Source organism: Thalia democratica, chromosome 4 (genome assembly GCF_965202585.1).
Source record: "Thalia democratica chromosome 4, ktThaDemo2.hap1.1, whole genome shotgun sequence".
NCBI lineage: Eukaryota > Metazoa > Chordata > Thaliacea > Salpida > Salpidae > Thalia > Thalia democratica.
Window position 1 is genome coordinate 81,163,025 of NC_139168.1, and position 17,411 is coordinate 81,180,435.

At 23.7% G+C, this 17,411-nt stretch overlaps 1 protein-coding gene across 2 annotated transcripts; it reads right to left on the reverse strand.

Annotated features, from left to right (window-relative positions):
* Positions 1-6,444: 6,444 nt before the first annotated feature.
* Positions 6,445-15,543, reverse strand: LOC145834827 (uncharacterized). Of its 2 annotated transcripts, XM_082942338.1 has the most exons (4): positions 15,512-15,543; positions 14,621-14,814; positions 9,500-9,649; positions 6,445-7,281 (listed from the first exon to the last, which is right to left on the reverse strand). In XM_082942338.1, the coding sequence occupies exons 2-4, from the start codon at positions 14,787-14,789 to the stop codon at positions 7,106-7,108; spliced, it is 495 nt and encodes a 164-aa protein (XP_082798464.1). In that variant the 5' UTR covers positions 14,790-14,814; positions 15,512-15,543; the 3' UTR covers positions 6,445-7,105. The 2 variants fall into 2 exon arrangements, with proteins under 2 accessions (XP_082798464.1, XP_082798462.1); XM_082942336.1 differs by lacking the exons at positions 14,621-14,814; positions 15,512-15,543 and adding an exon at positions 11,731-11,951.
* Positions 15,544-17,411: the final 1,868 nt, after the last annotated feature.

Here is a 17,411-nt window from a genome sequence, read left to right on the forward strand (position 1 = left end):
AAAACTTTTTGATTATATAACTTCATTCATAAGTTTTTCAAGATTTAAATAATTTGTGCTAATAAGCAACAATCTTAAATTAAGAACAAAGTAAGTGATGTTCACAAAAGCTAAAATTTATAAAATAGTTTATAATCTTATACTGCATTTTATTACTTGAAAAGTTAAAACAAAAATGATTTTTATTACAATCAAGATAATGTTTCATTGTGCAATTAATCTTTGTTAAATTTAAATTTAACTGATCTTTGGACTTAACTAAATTTTAGTAATATATGACAGTTTAAAACTTTTTCTAATAAAAATTAGTTTCAATAAAAACTAGATCAACATGAAAATATTAAAAAAAAACCTTGAACTAAAGAAATATAAAAAAAATTAAAACACTCTTTTTGTAAGATTACATACACACATTAATTTAACTAATATTTAAGTTTTGTATTATATTAAACTACAATAACATTAAAAATTTAGTATACAACTAAACATAACAAACTTGGTCTTGTTTTAATAAATTTAATTTTATAAAAACATATAAGTTACACAAATAAAGTTAACAATAAAATCCAACTTTAATAAAACAATGTTATTTATAAAAGAAAATAAACAATTAAACTAGGAAAAATCAGACTAGTAATAACTAATTAAACTATTTTTGTACAGATTAATTTCATTCTTAAGTTTAATATAAAATTTGAGCAATAGAATAAGTTTTTACTTATAATTTTTACCTTATTTTATTTTGTGCAATGTATAAAAATTATTCCTGATAATAATACAAAATAAATAATTTAAGTTCAGTAAAAAAACAGTATAAAATTAAAAAAATTTTAACATTTTGGAGGCTAAACTATTTTTTTAAATTTTGTACTTTGTATATTATGTCGCTTATTTTTAATACTAAACTTTAATCAAATACTGTATAAAACAAATTTGTACAGTTGCAAAATATTGTTGAACTTAGTTTTATTAAATATAAATAAGTTGTAATTTCATACCACAGTGATTGTATTGAATTTACAAAACTGTATTTGATGTTATGTACCAAACAAATAAGCCATGTATTTTTTTTGCATATTTTAATTTAATATCATTATTATTTATATCTATTCGAAATAGCAGAAGCCTTATATACAAAAGAGCCAAAAACTAGTTATTTTTAATAAATTTAACGTTTAAAGTTTATTTTTTGTTTGTTATAATTTCAAAGAATACTGATAAAGATTCCTAATGAACTTAATCACAAAATGATCCATAGTCTTTAACTTTTAGGTTTTAACATTAGCTATTTATTTCAGACACAGCAAGATACAAAAACTCATTGATTTTGTTAACTTCAGTTTTGTACTGATCAAAAAAGACTAAAATTTAGATAAATATGCAAAAAAGTTATTTTAGTTAAGTTGCACACAACTGGCTAACACTAGATATAATTTTTTGAAACATATTTTATTTTCTCAAATATTTTAACAGCAAATAAAGCTTCAAACATGTAGAACTGTTAAGGCCATAGGGGGGTTCAACATGTTTTTTTACAAAAATTAACTTTGTCTTTTATATGAAAGCTTTAAATACAAACTACAAACATGTTTTTATAGAATTCAAAAAAATCATTTAACTTTTAAGATATTTTATTTTTTATAAAAAGTTTCCGATACAAACGTATGGAACAAAAATTTTTTGGGGTCAATTTTCTCAGAAATTTAAAAATTCACTAAAAATCTATCTCCTCCTTCATTTTTCAAGCAATCTTCTTCAAATTTTCAGGATATGTTACTAATAATAAAAGGAAAACTGTTACTTTAGAATTTTAATAATGCTTTTAACTGTTATTTTAAATATTCATTAACTTATTTTTTTGTAGCAATGTGTCAGCTCACTTTAACTGATATAAACATTAAATTTTAAACAAAATGAAGAACATTATCTTATTTATAGTTTGTTTGTAAGTTTTAATACAATAAGGTTTTTAAACTACATTGACTACATTTGTGCTTAAATTTGTATTGCTTGTCTTGAGTTTAACTCCAGTAGACAAAATATGATAACCTAAACCAATAAATTTTTAACAAAACACTATTTATTATAATATTATATTTAATTCTACTAATTCTACTAAAATATTCATGTATTATTTAATTTTATTTTGTATGTCATAGATCAAAAATAAGTTAAAATAGCTTATAATTTAGTTAATAGTATATTAGGAAAAATAATAATAGCATTATTATTATCAAAGTTGGACAATAGACTATTTTGGTTGTTTCATTACAGGAACCCATGTCAGTCAGGGGTTGTCTAGACACCATTAAATGGTGAACTTGAATTATTATAAACTTTGACACACTGTTATGAGCAAATTTTTAACCATTCAACCATTTAACTGGTTTATAACTACATCAGCTGTGTTGTTCTAACTAAAATGGTCGTAATTGAAATGGTTGTTTTGAAAGCAAACAAAGTCATGGCATAAACACAACACTTAACTGGCATTAAAGTATAATTTTGAGTTTTATAAAAATGCTTGCCATTAAAATATTATCGAGGAACCTTTAAATAATTGTTTTTTTTAAGCAAAATACTTTTTAAAAATATATGATTATAAAACTTACTAAAAATTTTATTAATAAATGTATTATTTGTTATACAAAGTCTAAAATACCTTTAATTTACAAAACCTAACGTAAAAGTCTAAAAATTAAAAAACAATTATATCTATTTATAACTATATAACCTGAAAACTGAACAATTTTTTTATGTATTTATTTGCCCTTAAAACTTTTAGATTACTTAATACCTTATCTAAAGGTTAACAAAAAGTAAAACTTTAGTTTAGAAGACTTTTAAAGCTTTAATTTTTTATTGATTATAACAAATATATCAAAGGTTATATAAAAAAGCCATTAAAATTGAATTTAAAATCAAAGGTAAGTTAATCAATTGTCATTTGTCGCTGCTTGTGTTTTTGTTTTCAGTTTTTCTAACCGATTAGTATCGATTCAAAGCTAGATAATTCACCAAATTACACCTTTAAGAACTTTGAAGCTTTATTTGATGTTTAAGTTTTGACACAATAAACATTCATACAGGTGATCGTAAATAGATTTACGCATGTTGTTTACGACCAGCGACTCTCCGAAACATTTGACGCTATATTATTTCTTTTTAAGAGATATTTTGATCAGGGGGTGCGCAAATTTTTTTCTCAAAAAATCCCCTAAATTAAGACTTTTGTAATTAGCTATAAGAAGATCTTTTTATAGATATTATAATTGAACTAAACTCATTGAGTAAAATAAGTTCAAAGTAACTGTTTAAAAAAATACTTATATATTACAAAATTTAACAAATAAAAAAAAGTATAAATTTCATTAAAATTACTTATACTTGCACAAATGTAAACTTACTAAATAAAAAATGTTTTTACTACCTACAGTAAATTTTATATCTTTAAAAATTAATATACAATAAAACAAAAGTATCTATTTTATTTACGAAAAAAATATCAATCTCTTTAATATACAGTACAACAGTAATTACAACACCTCATTGCACATAACTTAAATAAAGTTACACAGAAGGTAAAGTAGACTAACTTTATAACTGTTATTACAACTTGTTACAACTTTGTAAAATATTTAAAAGTATACTTTTTAACTTTAATTCATCTGATTGTATTTGCTTAAAAAAAATCACAAACAAAGTTTATTTCTCATAGGCCGACACGCTCTTTCTTGTATGTTCACAAAAATAAAGATCAGAAAACTAGCAGTAGTCTTGGCATTTATTTAGCATAAAAAGCAGAAAAAGTAAACAATAAACGATATAGATATTACATTCCTTTTTTTTTACTTCTTTTCTTTTTTTGGGTGGCACGCATGCGCCAGTGTCACTTCCCACGCTACGCCCCTGGTCTGAATTTAAAAGCATTCTTTATAAAACTTGCGTCAAATATTTTTGAATACTTGATTTTAATACTAGTATTTTATGCAAATTTAATTTTCATAAACACATGCTTTCTAAACCAAAAGAACTAATTCTTAATTTTAAATTAAGTTATGTAATTAAAGATACTTTTTATTGCTATCTGCTATCTCTGTTTATAGTTTTCTAAAACTTATACTGACTTTTTTACTTTAAAGTTTTAAAAATATTTTAGAATTTATAAAACAATTGAGAACTTTGTTAAGATACTCTTGTCTTTTAAGAATAACTATATTAATACAGGCAGAAGAATGTAATTTTAAATTGATTTTGGTAACTTCAGAGTTTCTATTTATGAATAAAAGTGATGAGATATTTTTTGTAAAATTAATTATTTGTTTGACAATTTCATGAAAAAAGCAGTTTTTAGCTTATATAAATGTTAGGATCAATTAGTCCATTTATATTCTAATCATTATTTTTTACAACAAGAGTTGCATACAAAATATAGTAGCAAGACCAAAAACTATCCACAAACAGTAGAGTTTAAATGTTTTTTGCTATCGTTTAAAAACGCAATTAAAAAAAATTATATAGTAGAGCAATAAGTTTGTTTAAATTATATTTTGAAAATCTTGTAAAGTTAAGTTATCATTGACAAGTAGAGCTGAAAAAAAATACAGTTAACTACAATAAAACTTATCAGTATAAAGTTAAAGTAAATTTAACTGAATTCATATAAATTAATAATATGGCATGCTCAAGTTTTTTTACTAAAAGAGCTTGGAAGGTATAAGCATTTTTCTTTTCTTCAAAATTGTGTTTTCGATAATTATACTAAAGTTAATATTTAATCGAGGGTATCCAAAAATATTTGAGTTACTATTGAAAAACTTACGAAGTTAAACTTGTAGTTTCGTTTCTTTATAATAAAAATACATTGCCAAAATTTTTTTATTGCATTTTGAATAAATTTATATTATTGGAAAATACAACAAAAAACTCAAAGTTTAAGTTTATTAACTTTTTGAAAATCCACTATAAAATTACTAAAACTAAAAGTCTTTAAAATCCGAACTTAAAAAAAAAGCCATCATTGGTACCTTGTTTACTAATAAAGATTTAATTTGTCACTTAGTTTTAAAATATTTCTAGAAATATAACTTATTTGTTTTTTTATTTGCTTTTGTTTTCAATTTAATGCAATTGCGAGTTGTTTTTATTATTTACTTAGAAAATAATTTTTAGTGAAGTAGTAATTTGATTAAAAAAATAAACAGTTTTATAAAACAAAACAAAAAATCTTGAACTTTTGTTTTTTAAGCAATTAAATTTAAAAACTTATAAACTCTACTACTCTATTACGAAATAATAAACAGAATGAACATAGCACAAATATTTAGTTTATATACATTTTTTAATATTATATGTTTTGGTTTTAAGAAAACAAATAAAGAGATTTCAAAAACTAAAGAAAAAATAATGAATTTATTCTTTCAAGAATTTATTTTACAAACTAAGTTTCGGTCATATTTTGTTTATGTACTGACAAGTTTATTTTTTAGCACTTTGACCAAAATTTAGTTTGTAAAATAAATACTTAAAAGAATAAACTCATATTTTATTAATTTAAAACTTATCTTAATTTTTCTGCAGAGGTTCATTTACAACTTTTACAATGTTTCTAATATGCTTGTTCTATAAGTATTATAATTTTTGGAAATAATTGTTGAGTAATTGTGGCATAGTTTTGTCAAGTTGCTCAATATTAAAATCTATAAAATATAAAACAAATCAAAATATTAAAATAATTATAAAGTTTTTGTTTTAAAGAAATTCATCTATATCTTAAACTTTCTAGATTTAAAGATATGTTGACAAAATCGTTTTTAATGCTATATTTGTTTTGATAAGTAAATATGATTTTTCAAGTATTTAATAATTGATAAGGGTTTTTTTGATACTCTTAAAATTAGCAGTTTAAATAATTAAAAATTTAAAAGTATTTCTTTATGGAGTTAGTAACTTTAAGTGGATTGAAAAAAACTAGTTTACATTAGTTTAAAGAAAACTATAAAAAAGTTATGAAAAGAGAAATTGAGATTTTTTTTAATTTACTTTGTGCATAAAAAATAGCTCATGAGAATCAAATATGTTAACTAGAATTATCAACTAAAAGTTAATTGTTAATTTTTAATTTTCAAATTTTTAAGTTTTATAAATCTAGTTATTTAAAACATGACATATGCTTCTCTTTAATTGTTTACATAATGTGACGTAAATTTTTAACTAAATTTTCATAACTAACACTTTATATTCTAAGCAGTAACAATTGCTTTAAAGAAAAATTCCAATAGTGGGTATAGTTTCATTTATGTTAACTAACGTTCATAACTATTAAACTAATAAGCTACTTGTGACAAACTACTCTTACCTTTAGAAGCACACCAAAAACTTTAAGTTAGTTATAAAAGAACAATTTTTTTTGAGTTTGAAATGTTTATTAAGACACATAAAAAACATTGAGGCTTTAGTAAAAAACAGGTTAGGAAGTATTGTATAGAATAAGCAGTTCTAAAACTAAGACGTTAGAGCCATAGCTGTTTAAGCGTTAGACTGGTTACATATTAATAGTGCTTTATCTATAATTCAAAGCAAAATATTCTTTATCATTTTTACGAAAATAATTTGAGTAAAAGATTTTGTAAAAGTAAATTAATATTTTTTTGAAATAGAATTTGTTTGAAACAACAATAAAAAACGTTTTTATAATACATTATTGACAGTTTTGAAAATATTTCTAAAGAAATTAATATTTGCATAAAAAGTATACTAATAAAGTATTTTTTTTAATAAGATAAAACAGCCAAGTTCAATAATTTGTTAGATTACAATAAAATAGAAAAAATAAAGCTTGCACACTTTTTATCCAAAAAGGTAGTAAGAAGTAAAAATATGTCAAAACCATAAAATATAGTAATTTTTTTTTTTTGTTTTTCTCAAAAAATCTTTAACAACTTATAAATTAAAAAAAAAAAGTATAAAAAGAAAAAAATAATTAGTAATGTTGTTTTCAACGTACATATATTGGTAATATATTGGTAATATAATAATTAAACTTTTTTTTTTCCTTGGTTTTGTTTTAACTGTATCTAAAAAGACTCATAAAAACAAAATATTATTATGCCAAACTATCGATCTGCTGCTTTCTCTTGCTCACTCCGGCGTGCGCCAATCCTCCTCCGATGTTGAGGAGTCCAACGTTCGCCCATCCGAACGCGAACGGGTACCCCCAAGCAACATTATTGTCGTCATAAGTGACTGTGAATATTATCATGCCCACCGTCCAACAAATCGCTGTAATAGAATAATAACATAAGTTTAATTAAATGATTATATATTTATTTTTAATAGTTATGTGTTTAATGCCAACGGATCCCCCCAAGCTACATTTGTGTCGTCATAAGTGACTGTGAATATTATCATGCCAATCGTCCAACAAATAGCTGTAATATATTACGTACTAATTAACAGTATATTAATACCCCCAAGCTACACTAGTGTCGTCATAAGTTACCGTGAACAATACCATACCCACCGTCCAACAAATCGCTGAAAGCTTGTATTAAAAATATTATTAAACTAATATTAAATATATTGTTTTTCAACTGTTACTGTGAACAAAATTACTCCAACAGTTCAACAAATTTCTGTAAAAATAATCAATTAAATAACTGGTTGTAAAATTAGGTACTTATAGGTAGTTGTTATATTTTTAATGTGTAAAATAACAAACATTAATTAAATATTGAAAACTACATTTTACAAACTAAGTCAAAATTATTTAAGCATAATGAAAAACCCTAATTAATCCGTTTTCGTAACAACAAATTATTAATGAATAATATCATTTCAAGCGTCTAAGAAACGGCTGTAAAATTGTTAAAATACAAGTTGAACTATGATTTTTTGTATTTTAAGTGTGTTACATTTTCAAATTTTACTATATTACAATGAAAATTAACATTCTCACAGCCCAACAGTTGTAGAAAATGACTAATAAATGTAATAAATATATATACTTTATTTATAAAAATAAAAAGGTATATAATAACATTATATACATGGTTTGTCAACTTTGAAAAATACGCCTTTGAAGTTCTAACACAATACTGTAAAAAACTGATGAATACTTAAGTTTTACTTTATGAATAGTTTATTTAGGTTAAAGTTTAATAAGTTGGCAAAAACTATTTGTAAAATGTTTTATTGACTAAACTCTTATCATCATTATTTAATTAACTTAACAATTTTTACATCACATAAAACTACGTACAACTAAATTAAGTCTTACACAACTTATTATTGACAACTATATTCTTTCTTTAAAAGCTATTGTTAGCACATAGGGTTATTTATAAAGAGAAGAATTCCAACAAAAGCGACAAATTTTGTTTGATGAAATGACTTAGCTTTTATCACTTTTTATCTTATTTGACAATCTGTCACGCACTATTTTCCGCCAAGTTGAATTTAGATACTTGAGATTTAGTAAACTCAAGTTCAAAGCTAACTTTAAGTTTTTAGTAAAACTGTTACTACAGTTTTGAAAAGTATCTTTAAGAATACTCGTTTCTTATATAGTAGTTATCTTACTTGGCAATCTAAGTTAATGACTTTAGTTGTTTTATCTAAACAATTTTATGTGATGTAAAAATTGTTAAGTTAATTAAATAATGATGATAAGAGTTTAGTCAATAAAACATATTACAAATAGTTTTTGCCAACTTATTAAACTTTAACCTAAATAAACAATCAGGTATTGGTTTGTTATACAAACAAAAGCTTGACCAAAAACCTTTTTATAAGTTAACCAATCGTCAACAAACAAGTTTGTTAGCTTATATTTTACAGTATAGTAAGCAAATATAAGCTTATATTGAACAAAATAACCGGTTGCGTAAAACTTTAACCTCGAATAAACAAAATACCGAACTTCTTCTGAAGTTTGATACTGAAGCCTTCTTCAATTAATCAACAACACCTTCAAACAGGTTGTATAAATATGATTATATTTGTGACGATTTTTAATACTTTTTATAACGTAACAAAGTTACATAACTATTTTAGATGAAATATTTGTTAAGAATAAATCATAAATTTTACTTTATATTTGTGTACATACTTAGTTGACAAACTAACTAGAAAACTATTTATAACTTGGTATGAAGTTTAAAATTTCACATTTTTATTATGTACGTAATATAAAAATTGTTGTGAAGCAAAAATAACTTATTATGACGTCACAAGAAATCGTTCCCGCTTGTTATGCTTTGACTTTAAAAAATAAAAAAGTCAGTTATAAAGTAAAATACTGTACACGCTACAGGTTACTTCCGGGAATGAATAAATGTACAATATAAAGTAAGTAAAACAGCTCCAAAATAAATGAAACCGATTTCAGCTTTAGCAGCTTTTATTACTACATAGTTAATTATGACGTGACAACAAATCTACAATGCGAATGAAACTTATTATGACGTTTCATGTAGTAAATTGTGACGTAACAACAAACCTCCGAGGTGAATGAAACCGATTCCTGCCTGTGCGGCTTTTATGGCTCCCTTCCTCCAATATCCGGTTGAGAACAGGTTTGTTCCGATAAACGCGAAACTGATTCCCATGATTACCATCGCTCTGATGGCGTTGAGAGTGGCGTTGGCGTCTGTTTAGTTGTAATTTTTAATTAATATTTGTTTATGAAATTATTTTGTAACTTTAATTTATACCATCACCCTTTAAATTTATTATTTTTAATTACTATTTGTTTATAAAGATACACTTAATATTTTTACTTAAATAACATTATCACCATCGCTTTTATTGCGTTGATGGCTTGCAGCTATAATTTATAGTTTGTTAAACTTTATTACCTTTTTATTAAAATAAATAATTATATTATTATTTTTCACTCGCTAGCATAATTTTTACGCTCTTATTGCATTGTGTGTGCAATGAAGAATGATTTTGTTTATTATAAAATTGATTATGGTTATATAAGCATTTTAAAAATGATAATTGAAAAAATAAATTGTTGTCTTTAAGTTACTACAGTTGCTATAAATGCGTTGAATGTAACGCTAGCGTTTTTATATTATTTTAAAATAAATAAATTTCTTATTACGATCGTTACAAAATAATAAAGCTATGTTTTATAAAAAAGTCAATATTATAAAAAACGTTATAAAGTGTAAATTTTAACAAAATAACGTACATACTAAACATACATAATTTCAAAACTATTAAGTTTGTAGTAACTTTTAATTTAAAGATATTGTTAGTCCCTTAAAGGTTATATAAACTTTAGTTACTATTGTACAGCATTCATTTGTTTTAAGTTTTTTAAGTAAACAGCTTTTCTTTTGATATATTAAATATAAATAGCAAATGTAACATAAAATTAGGAGTGTTTTGTTTAACTTCGCGTTTCGTAAAATTTTGAAAAGATATTTGTAAGACAAAAGTAAGTTTACAAAAACTTATTGATCTAAATGTGCGAAAACAATTATGAAAAGGTTAATTTTGTTTGAATTCTAAATGTTATGTAAAAGCAAAATATTACCTTCATGTTATATATTTTTTGGATCAGCTGTTTAATAAAATACTTTAACAACTAAATAGTAAAACTTGAAATTTTTATAAACTTTGTAATAATCAATTTTGCTGTGTTGGTTTTGAAATTATTCTATTTACTATAATTAAAACCAAAACTTAAAATGATAAAAATTTGCGTGTGAATAGATGTTATTTTTATGCTAAATATCGAAAGTAATGATTGATAAGTCTACCTTGCCCTAAATTAATTGCTATAAAAATATTTTAAAATTTATCTTTCAAGTGAGATTTTGCCTAGTCATCGTTATAAAGTAGAAAATATTTAAATCAAGTTGATTAAATTACATAAAGAATAATAACACAAGTTCATTTAGAATTTCGTTAAGTCTTAAATTTGATTAATAGCACCAGGTTCTATTTTTACGTTTAAAACAACTAACGTTTTTAATTAAAAAGTATATCTATAAACTTATATGGCTAGTCATGTAAGACCAGTTAAAAATAGTTTTTAAAAATTCAAACAGCTTTAGCAAGTTTTTATATTTTAAACAGAGCAATAATTATATGTTTTTAACAATCATTAAACTTAATGTTTTCGGATGCTTTTACAAGGTAGTTACATACGCTATTGCATGGTACTTACTATTAGTTATTTCATCGTGTACACCAAAATAACTTTGTTTAATAATTTAAACAAATTTCAATAAAATAGTGCTTTTTTGAAATATTCTTTAGTACTCGATTGAAATTATTTAGCACATATAAACTTAAAACAAATGATTTCAAGTCTAGTTTATTATTAGAGTTAAATTACAAATAAGAACAACCTACTTTTACACAACAAACAAACTCATTTAAAACATCGAGAGTGATAACAGCTTTAAAGAGAATATTAAGCATTCTTATACTTTTTGTGGAATAAAGTAAACAATTAAAACACTTAATTGCCTTAAGAATGATTTATGTACCAAATGTTTCACTTTTTTACTAGTTTAAGTAGTTGAATGTTTTTCATAGATACTAGTATATTAATACTTTTATATATTCTAAAGAGAACAATTCAGTTTTAATGTATTAAAAAACAAGTAAATGCTATATGAAAAAGTTTAGTATCTTTATATACTTTTGTCACAATTAATTATGTTAAACTAGTAAAGTTTCAACCTCTAATGTATACGAATATATTTCTACCTATTCTTTCGCAGTCTTTACTAGTAGCTGTGGATGTACAAGTTTTCCATAAACCTAAATGTTGAGTGTCGCTTGTGTAAGTCCACAAGTTGCTCAGACAAGCTTTCAGTCCCAGGGCGAAAGCGCCCCATATAATGAACTTGACCATGACAAATAAGACTATTGGACTGTTACGCGTCATAGTTTAAATAAGTAGTTAGATAAATGTTAATTGTTTAAAATTAAAATATCTGTATATGTATTAAAAAATTAGTAAAAAAATTATAAAACACCTAAACTTCTAAAACCACAAAATAACGCTTTTTAGCTAGGTGTATTGTAAACCTTATTGGAAACTTAATTGTAAACTTAGTTGTTTTAAAAAAATAAAACATAACTAAAGTAAAACTTAATATCTGCTATGTGACTAAAACACAAAAAATTCTTTTTAAACTTTCTAACTTTATAACTACTAAAACATTGTTTTTAGATATATTCTTATATTTATCTTATGTTTACCTTGATAAAAAAGCACAATGTAAAGTTTTATACCTAGAAATTTTTCATTCTATATAAAACCAAAAACTAAACTCAAATAAAGCAAACGAAAAGTTTTAAATAAATTTAATAAAATTTTTTCATTTAATATAAAACATGCATAAAGTTTGAAACAACTTTTTTTAATGTATACTATTTTGATTCACTTCGTTGGCTATTCTTACACTTTTGTTAAAGTTTATAATTGGTATTTATATTACCAAAATACTGAAAACTAATAATCTCAACCGTTGATTTTTTATCAGAGTAAAACATAAATAAAAAAAAATTTTCAATGTACAAATCAAAAAACTAAGAAGGAAAGTTATATGTGTTTAGATTATCTTTCAAATACTATTAATATTGTACATTACTTTTGATATCGTAGTAAGGTTTATGATGTAAAACAATTAAATAAAACGAAACAGTATTTTTAGTCAAATTTGCTTATAAAACCACAACCTCCAAAACGAACAATAAGTATAAAAAAGCAATAGATTTTGTTTTATATTTGCTCTATAACTTAACGTTACAATAAAAAGAGTTTTCTGTTTTATTTATTAAAAAAAAATTGAAATAATGAAACTTTTTTTTTTAGTAAACTAAATCATTAAACATATTAGTGCAGAAATTTGAATACTTTAACTTAAACAACAAAACAACTTTTTATTTCTGTAAAACAATATTTACATAACCTTAACTGTTGTATATATACAATACACAACAAAACTATTTACATTCAAAACATAATTTTCAAAGAAAACTCTAAAAATATAAAGCTGAATAAAAGCAAGCTGCTTCTTACAGGAACATAAATCATTTTGGTTCCGTGAAATAAAGCTCGCTATAAACGACAAAAGGTTTTGTAGTCACTGTGTTTACTTTCTTAGGGTCGAACAATGCATACTAACCCATTGTTGCCAACTTGAGCCTGTCGACAGCTCGACCCTGGTTAAGCCGTTTCCATGGCAACCGAGATATCGTTATCGGGGTTTAAAGAAATAAAAACAGTCCCCGTTTTAAAATAACATTAACGTTGCGTTAATTCATGTCTAAACTTCTTTAATTTCAGCTAAATTTTAAAGGATTAAAGTAAACTTTAAACTGAGTTTTACTGACAAACAGTTGTATAAACTATTTGGGTAGTTTAAACACTTCTTGAGATTTTAAACTTTATTTTTTAACAATTAAGCTTAACATTATCTATCTCCTGTTTTATTAAGTACTTAGCCTTTGTTAAGTTTTCGCAGATATAACAACTTTCTTTTAAATGTAAAAAATTATTGTAAGACTGAACAAAATATAATAAAACAAACCAAATAAAATTACATAAACTTGTTTTAACTTAAGCTTTGCTAGACCTACTTCGAAATTTAGTTTGTATTTTTTTTATGCTAAATATTTATCTGGATAAAAACTATGTAATGTTTTTACAAGTACTAGGAAATTTTTTTGCTTAACCAAGTAATAACAAACCATGTTCAAACATGAACTTTTCCGAAATATTATTTTGAGACACGTAAAATTTTCGTTGTTTAAAAATAAAACGTTTTGTTTTGTTTCACCGTAACTTTGCTTAAACTATTTTATACTCGTTTTACAACAACAATTTTCCGATAGCGTAAACAGTTTAAGAACGCTTCCAATTTCAAGTATTTTTAAAACTTATGTATTATATATATGTATATAAGTATTTACAATTCTTAATAAATATCAACTTAACTATTCGGGAACTGGAAACTAGTTCATGTATGATATATCTTTAATATAGTTAGTTTTATAATAATAAAATAATAATTTACTTAGTATTTAACACTAGATAAAAAATAAATTAACCAAGTACCAATAGTAGATAGGTATAAAACATTAAATACAATTTATAATAACTAATACTTGTGGTATGTAAGTTTTACGAACTCATACTAACTCATACAAAAGTAACCAAAATTTGAAAAACTCAAGTACATACCACTCTGACAATACACATAAATATATGTTTGCAGTGTATTTATGGTATCTAAATAAATAAATTTATTTTACAAGTTCGTATTTAAAGAAAAATACCAAATTAACCGATTGCCGAAAACTTGTTAGCATTTCATCAAGTGATTAAGAATCCGAAGAACTCTACCACCAATAGTTTTTTATATAATTGTTTCAAACATTTCTTTCAGCCCAGGTTATACATTTATACTAATGTTATATAAAAATATAGAAATATCTTATTCATAACTAACAACAACTGAAAAATAGATTTAAATAGATAAAAAGTAACTAATAGATGCCTATCTCTTACATTTATGTTAATGATATATAGAAATAACTTACTTATATCTAACAAAAACTAAAAAAATATATTAAATACGAAACTAACTTATTGACACGCAGTTGTCATTGCTCACACAAGCGACCCACAGTCCTTGTTTAGAGGTACCACCTATGTAGGACCAGTTCTTGGCCCCCACCGAACTCACTCCCAACCCGAAAGCTCCCCAGCAACAGATTATTGTGAGCGCGTAGAAAACACCTGCTGCGTTGCCCATTGCTTTTTTGTTTGTTAATTAAAATCTGTGAAATTTAGTAATACTTATAAAATGAACATTAGAGAATATAATATACTGCCAACATTTACCACTATATGTTTGTTTTGTTAATGAACTGTTCTGATTAGTACAAAGTTAGAAAATCGTTTATTAAAACTGTAATATGTTTAATATTATTATATATTTATGTTTCCATACTTACGTTGAAAAAAAAGTTCTCAGAAAAAAAAAAAACTGATTAGAAGTTGTAGTTGTAAACTAGTAATTTGCTAACTTATATCTGTACTTATTCTATTGTAGCTTAGCAATATAGCGTTTTCAACCAAACAAATAAAACTAGTACTTAATATTTTTTAATTATTTTAAATTAAATAAGTACTTCATAGTGGTTTGTCTTAATTTTTTAAAGCAATTTTTTATAAAAAATGCTTGAGTTTATTTTCTAAATCGACCTATATTATAATGCTAATATACTAATGTTTAATTAGAAAAGTGCGTTAAAAACTCACTTTATTAGATAATTAATTTTTTAATAAAGAAAACAAACTTATTTAATGCTTATTATATATTGATAAACATCTTTCTTTAAAGTATACTACTTTAAAATGATATGATTTTATTTATATTTTCACGCTACTAAATACAAACTAAATACAAAATAAAAATTATACCTAATTATTCTAAAAACTACTTATACATTTAATTTTAAGCTAAAAACTAACCTATTGACTGTACAAACTTCTATCACTAAGCACTTAAAACACTTAATGAAATGATACCAGTTCACACCTTTTATATGCACACAAATTAGTATTTGGAGAAACACTACAGTAGGTATTGTAATAATGAAAAAACGTCATTATTTGCTTTTTCTCTTTAATGACTTTGCAAATAAAGAAGAAAACAATCAAATTGCCTCATTGGCCAACAATAGAAGTGTTAAGTTTCTGGTAAAAAGTATTTCGTAGCGGAAAGTTTTTTGTGCAATTTCAACTGATAGTGTTTATATAAATGAAATAATGCGTTATTAATAAACTTGTTAAACTTATATTAATGTTGCTTCAACCAAAAATGGTATAAAAGTTAGAGTAAAAAATTTTTCTATGCTGGCTAAAAAGGTTTAAGTTAGCGAATTACAAAAATATTAGAATAATTGAAATGTTTTTGTAATAGGTTTGGATGGTGTTGCTTTATTAGTTACGAATACAAATGCTAAAACTTTTGTAAAATGTTCACTTAACACATAAAAACTTAAAGTTAAAGTTTTTATAACAACTTAAACATTTAAAATAATTTTAAAATTGTAGACTTTTATAGTTTTTTAACTTAAATTGCTAAAATTGATACTGCTTGTAATGTAAAATTGCAAAGTTGTATACATTTCTTCTACAAATAAATATAAAGCTTCTATAACAAACTATTTTGTTAATTAAAATAATTCTTGCTAACTAAAATGTTTGAGGCATTACTATATGCTTTAAAAATTATAGTTGATCATTTTCAAAATTTATAAGTACGTGCCAAACTAAAAAAGTATTATTAGCTTCGAATGAAAGAGCTAGATTTCTTGTAAAATGTTTGCTTAACACGTAATAACGTGTTTGAAAATAAGGAGAATTTTAGTTTAACAACAACAAAAATTAATAGTGCTGTATTCATCTATTAATAAATTAATTAGCTGAATATGATGTTAATAAACAAGTCTGTTTAGATTATAAAACGTATTGTTTTCTAAAAAGGCAGTAAAGTAGATTACGATTTTTAAAGTTTAAAATTCTAGTTTGTAGCAAAGAACAACTAACTCGTATTACTAAATTAAAATTCCATAAAATCAATTAGACTAGATAAGGCAGTTTTGTTTTTTCTTTCTTTTGTTACACTTATACTTATTTTCACTCAATTTTAAATAAAGTTACAATTAGTAAACATTTCAATGCCTAAAATTTTGTTTTTGCATAAATACGTATGCTAGATAAATCATGATTAGTTTTCGAATCATAAATAGCGTTGAGATTTACTAAACATAGTTAGTTTACAATTTAGCAATTTTATTTTCAATAATTTTGTTTTATCTTTTTAGGAATAATTAAAAACTGGTACTTAAAAATAATTACTTTTTATGCCAGATATATATAACTAGGTTAAATATTGAGGACCAAAGTAACTTTCGTAAATAAAAAGAAACAAAAACAAAACAAATAAAATCGACAGTTTCACCAATGCAAAACTTAAACCCATAAACAGTAATTGTTCTTGTATTTAATCTGTTTTTATTTATGATTTTTTAAAAAAAAACGTTACAGTACATAAATTGTTGCTTTAAATAATCTTTATATCTTTTATTTTAAGAACCTAATGGTAGGTTACACTTACAATAAAAAACTGACTTTGGTTGGAACAAAACTCTTTTAAGTAGATATAATCTTATGGTTATCATTTTTACTGGCAAAATTCAATATAAATTTACAAACGTATAACTTGATAAATCAAAATTTAACGCACTAGTAAGTAAAGGGCGTAGCTTAAAATTCTATACTAGCTTAAAAAGCTAGATACTATCTTTATTTGAAATTAAAATCATACTTCTTGTTTCTTTACCACTTAAGCTATTTTTTAAATGTT

What these genes read in the sequence shown, in the direction of transcription:
- LOC145834827 (XM_082942336.1), bottom strand. Translation starts at nt 11,911, where the DNA reads ATGACGCGTAACAGTCCAATAGTCTTATTTGTCATGGTCAAGTTCATT. An exon ending in TAAAGACTGCGAAAGAATAG is followed by an intron (nt 9,650 to 11,730) that starts GTAGAAATATAT and finishes ACAACTAAACAG; the next exon opens with ACGCCAACGCCACTCTCAAC. An exon ending in CGGTTTCATTCACCTCGGAG is followed by an intron (nt 7,282 to 9,499) that starts GTTTGTTGTTAC and finishes ATTCTATTACAG; the next exon opens with CGATTTGTTGGACGGTGGGC.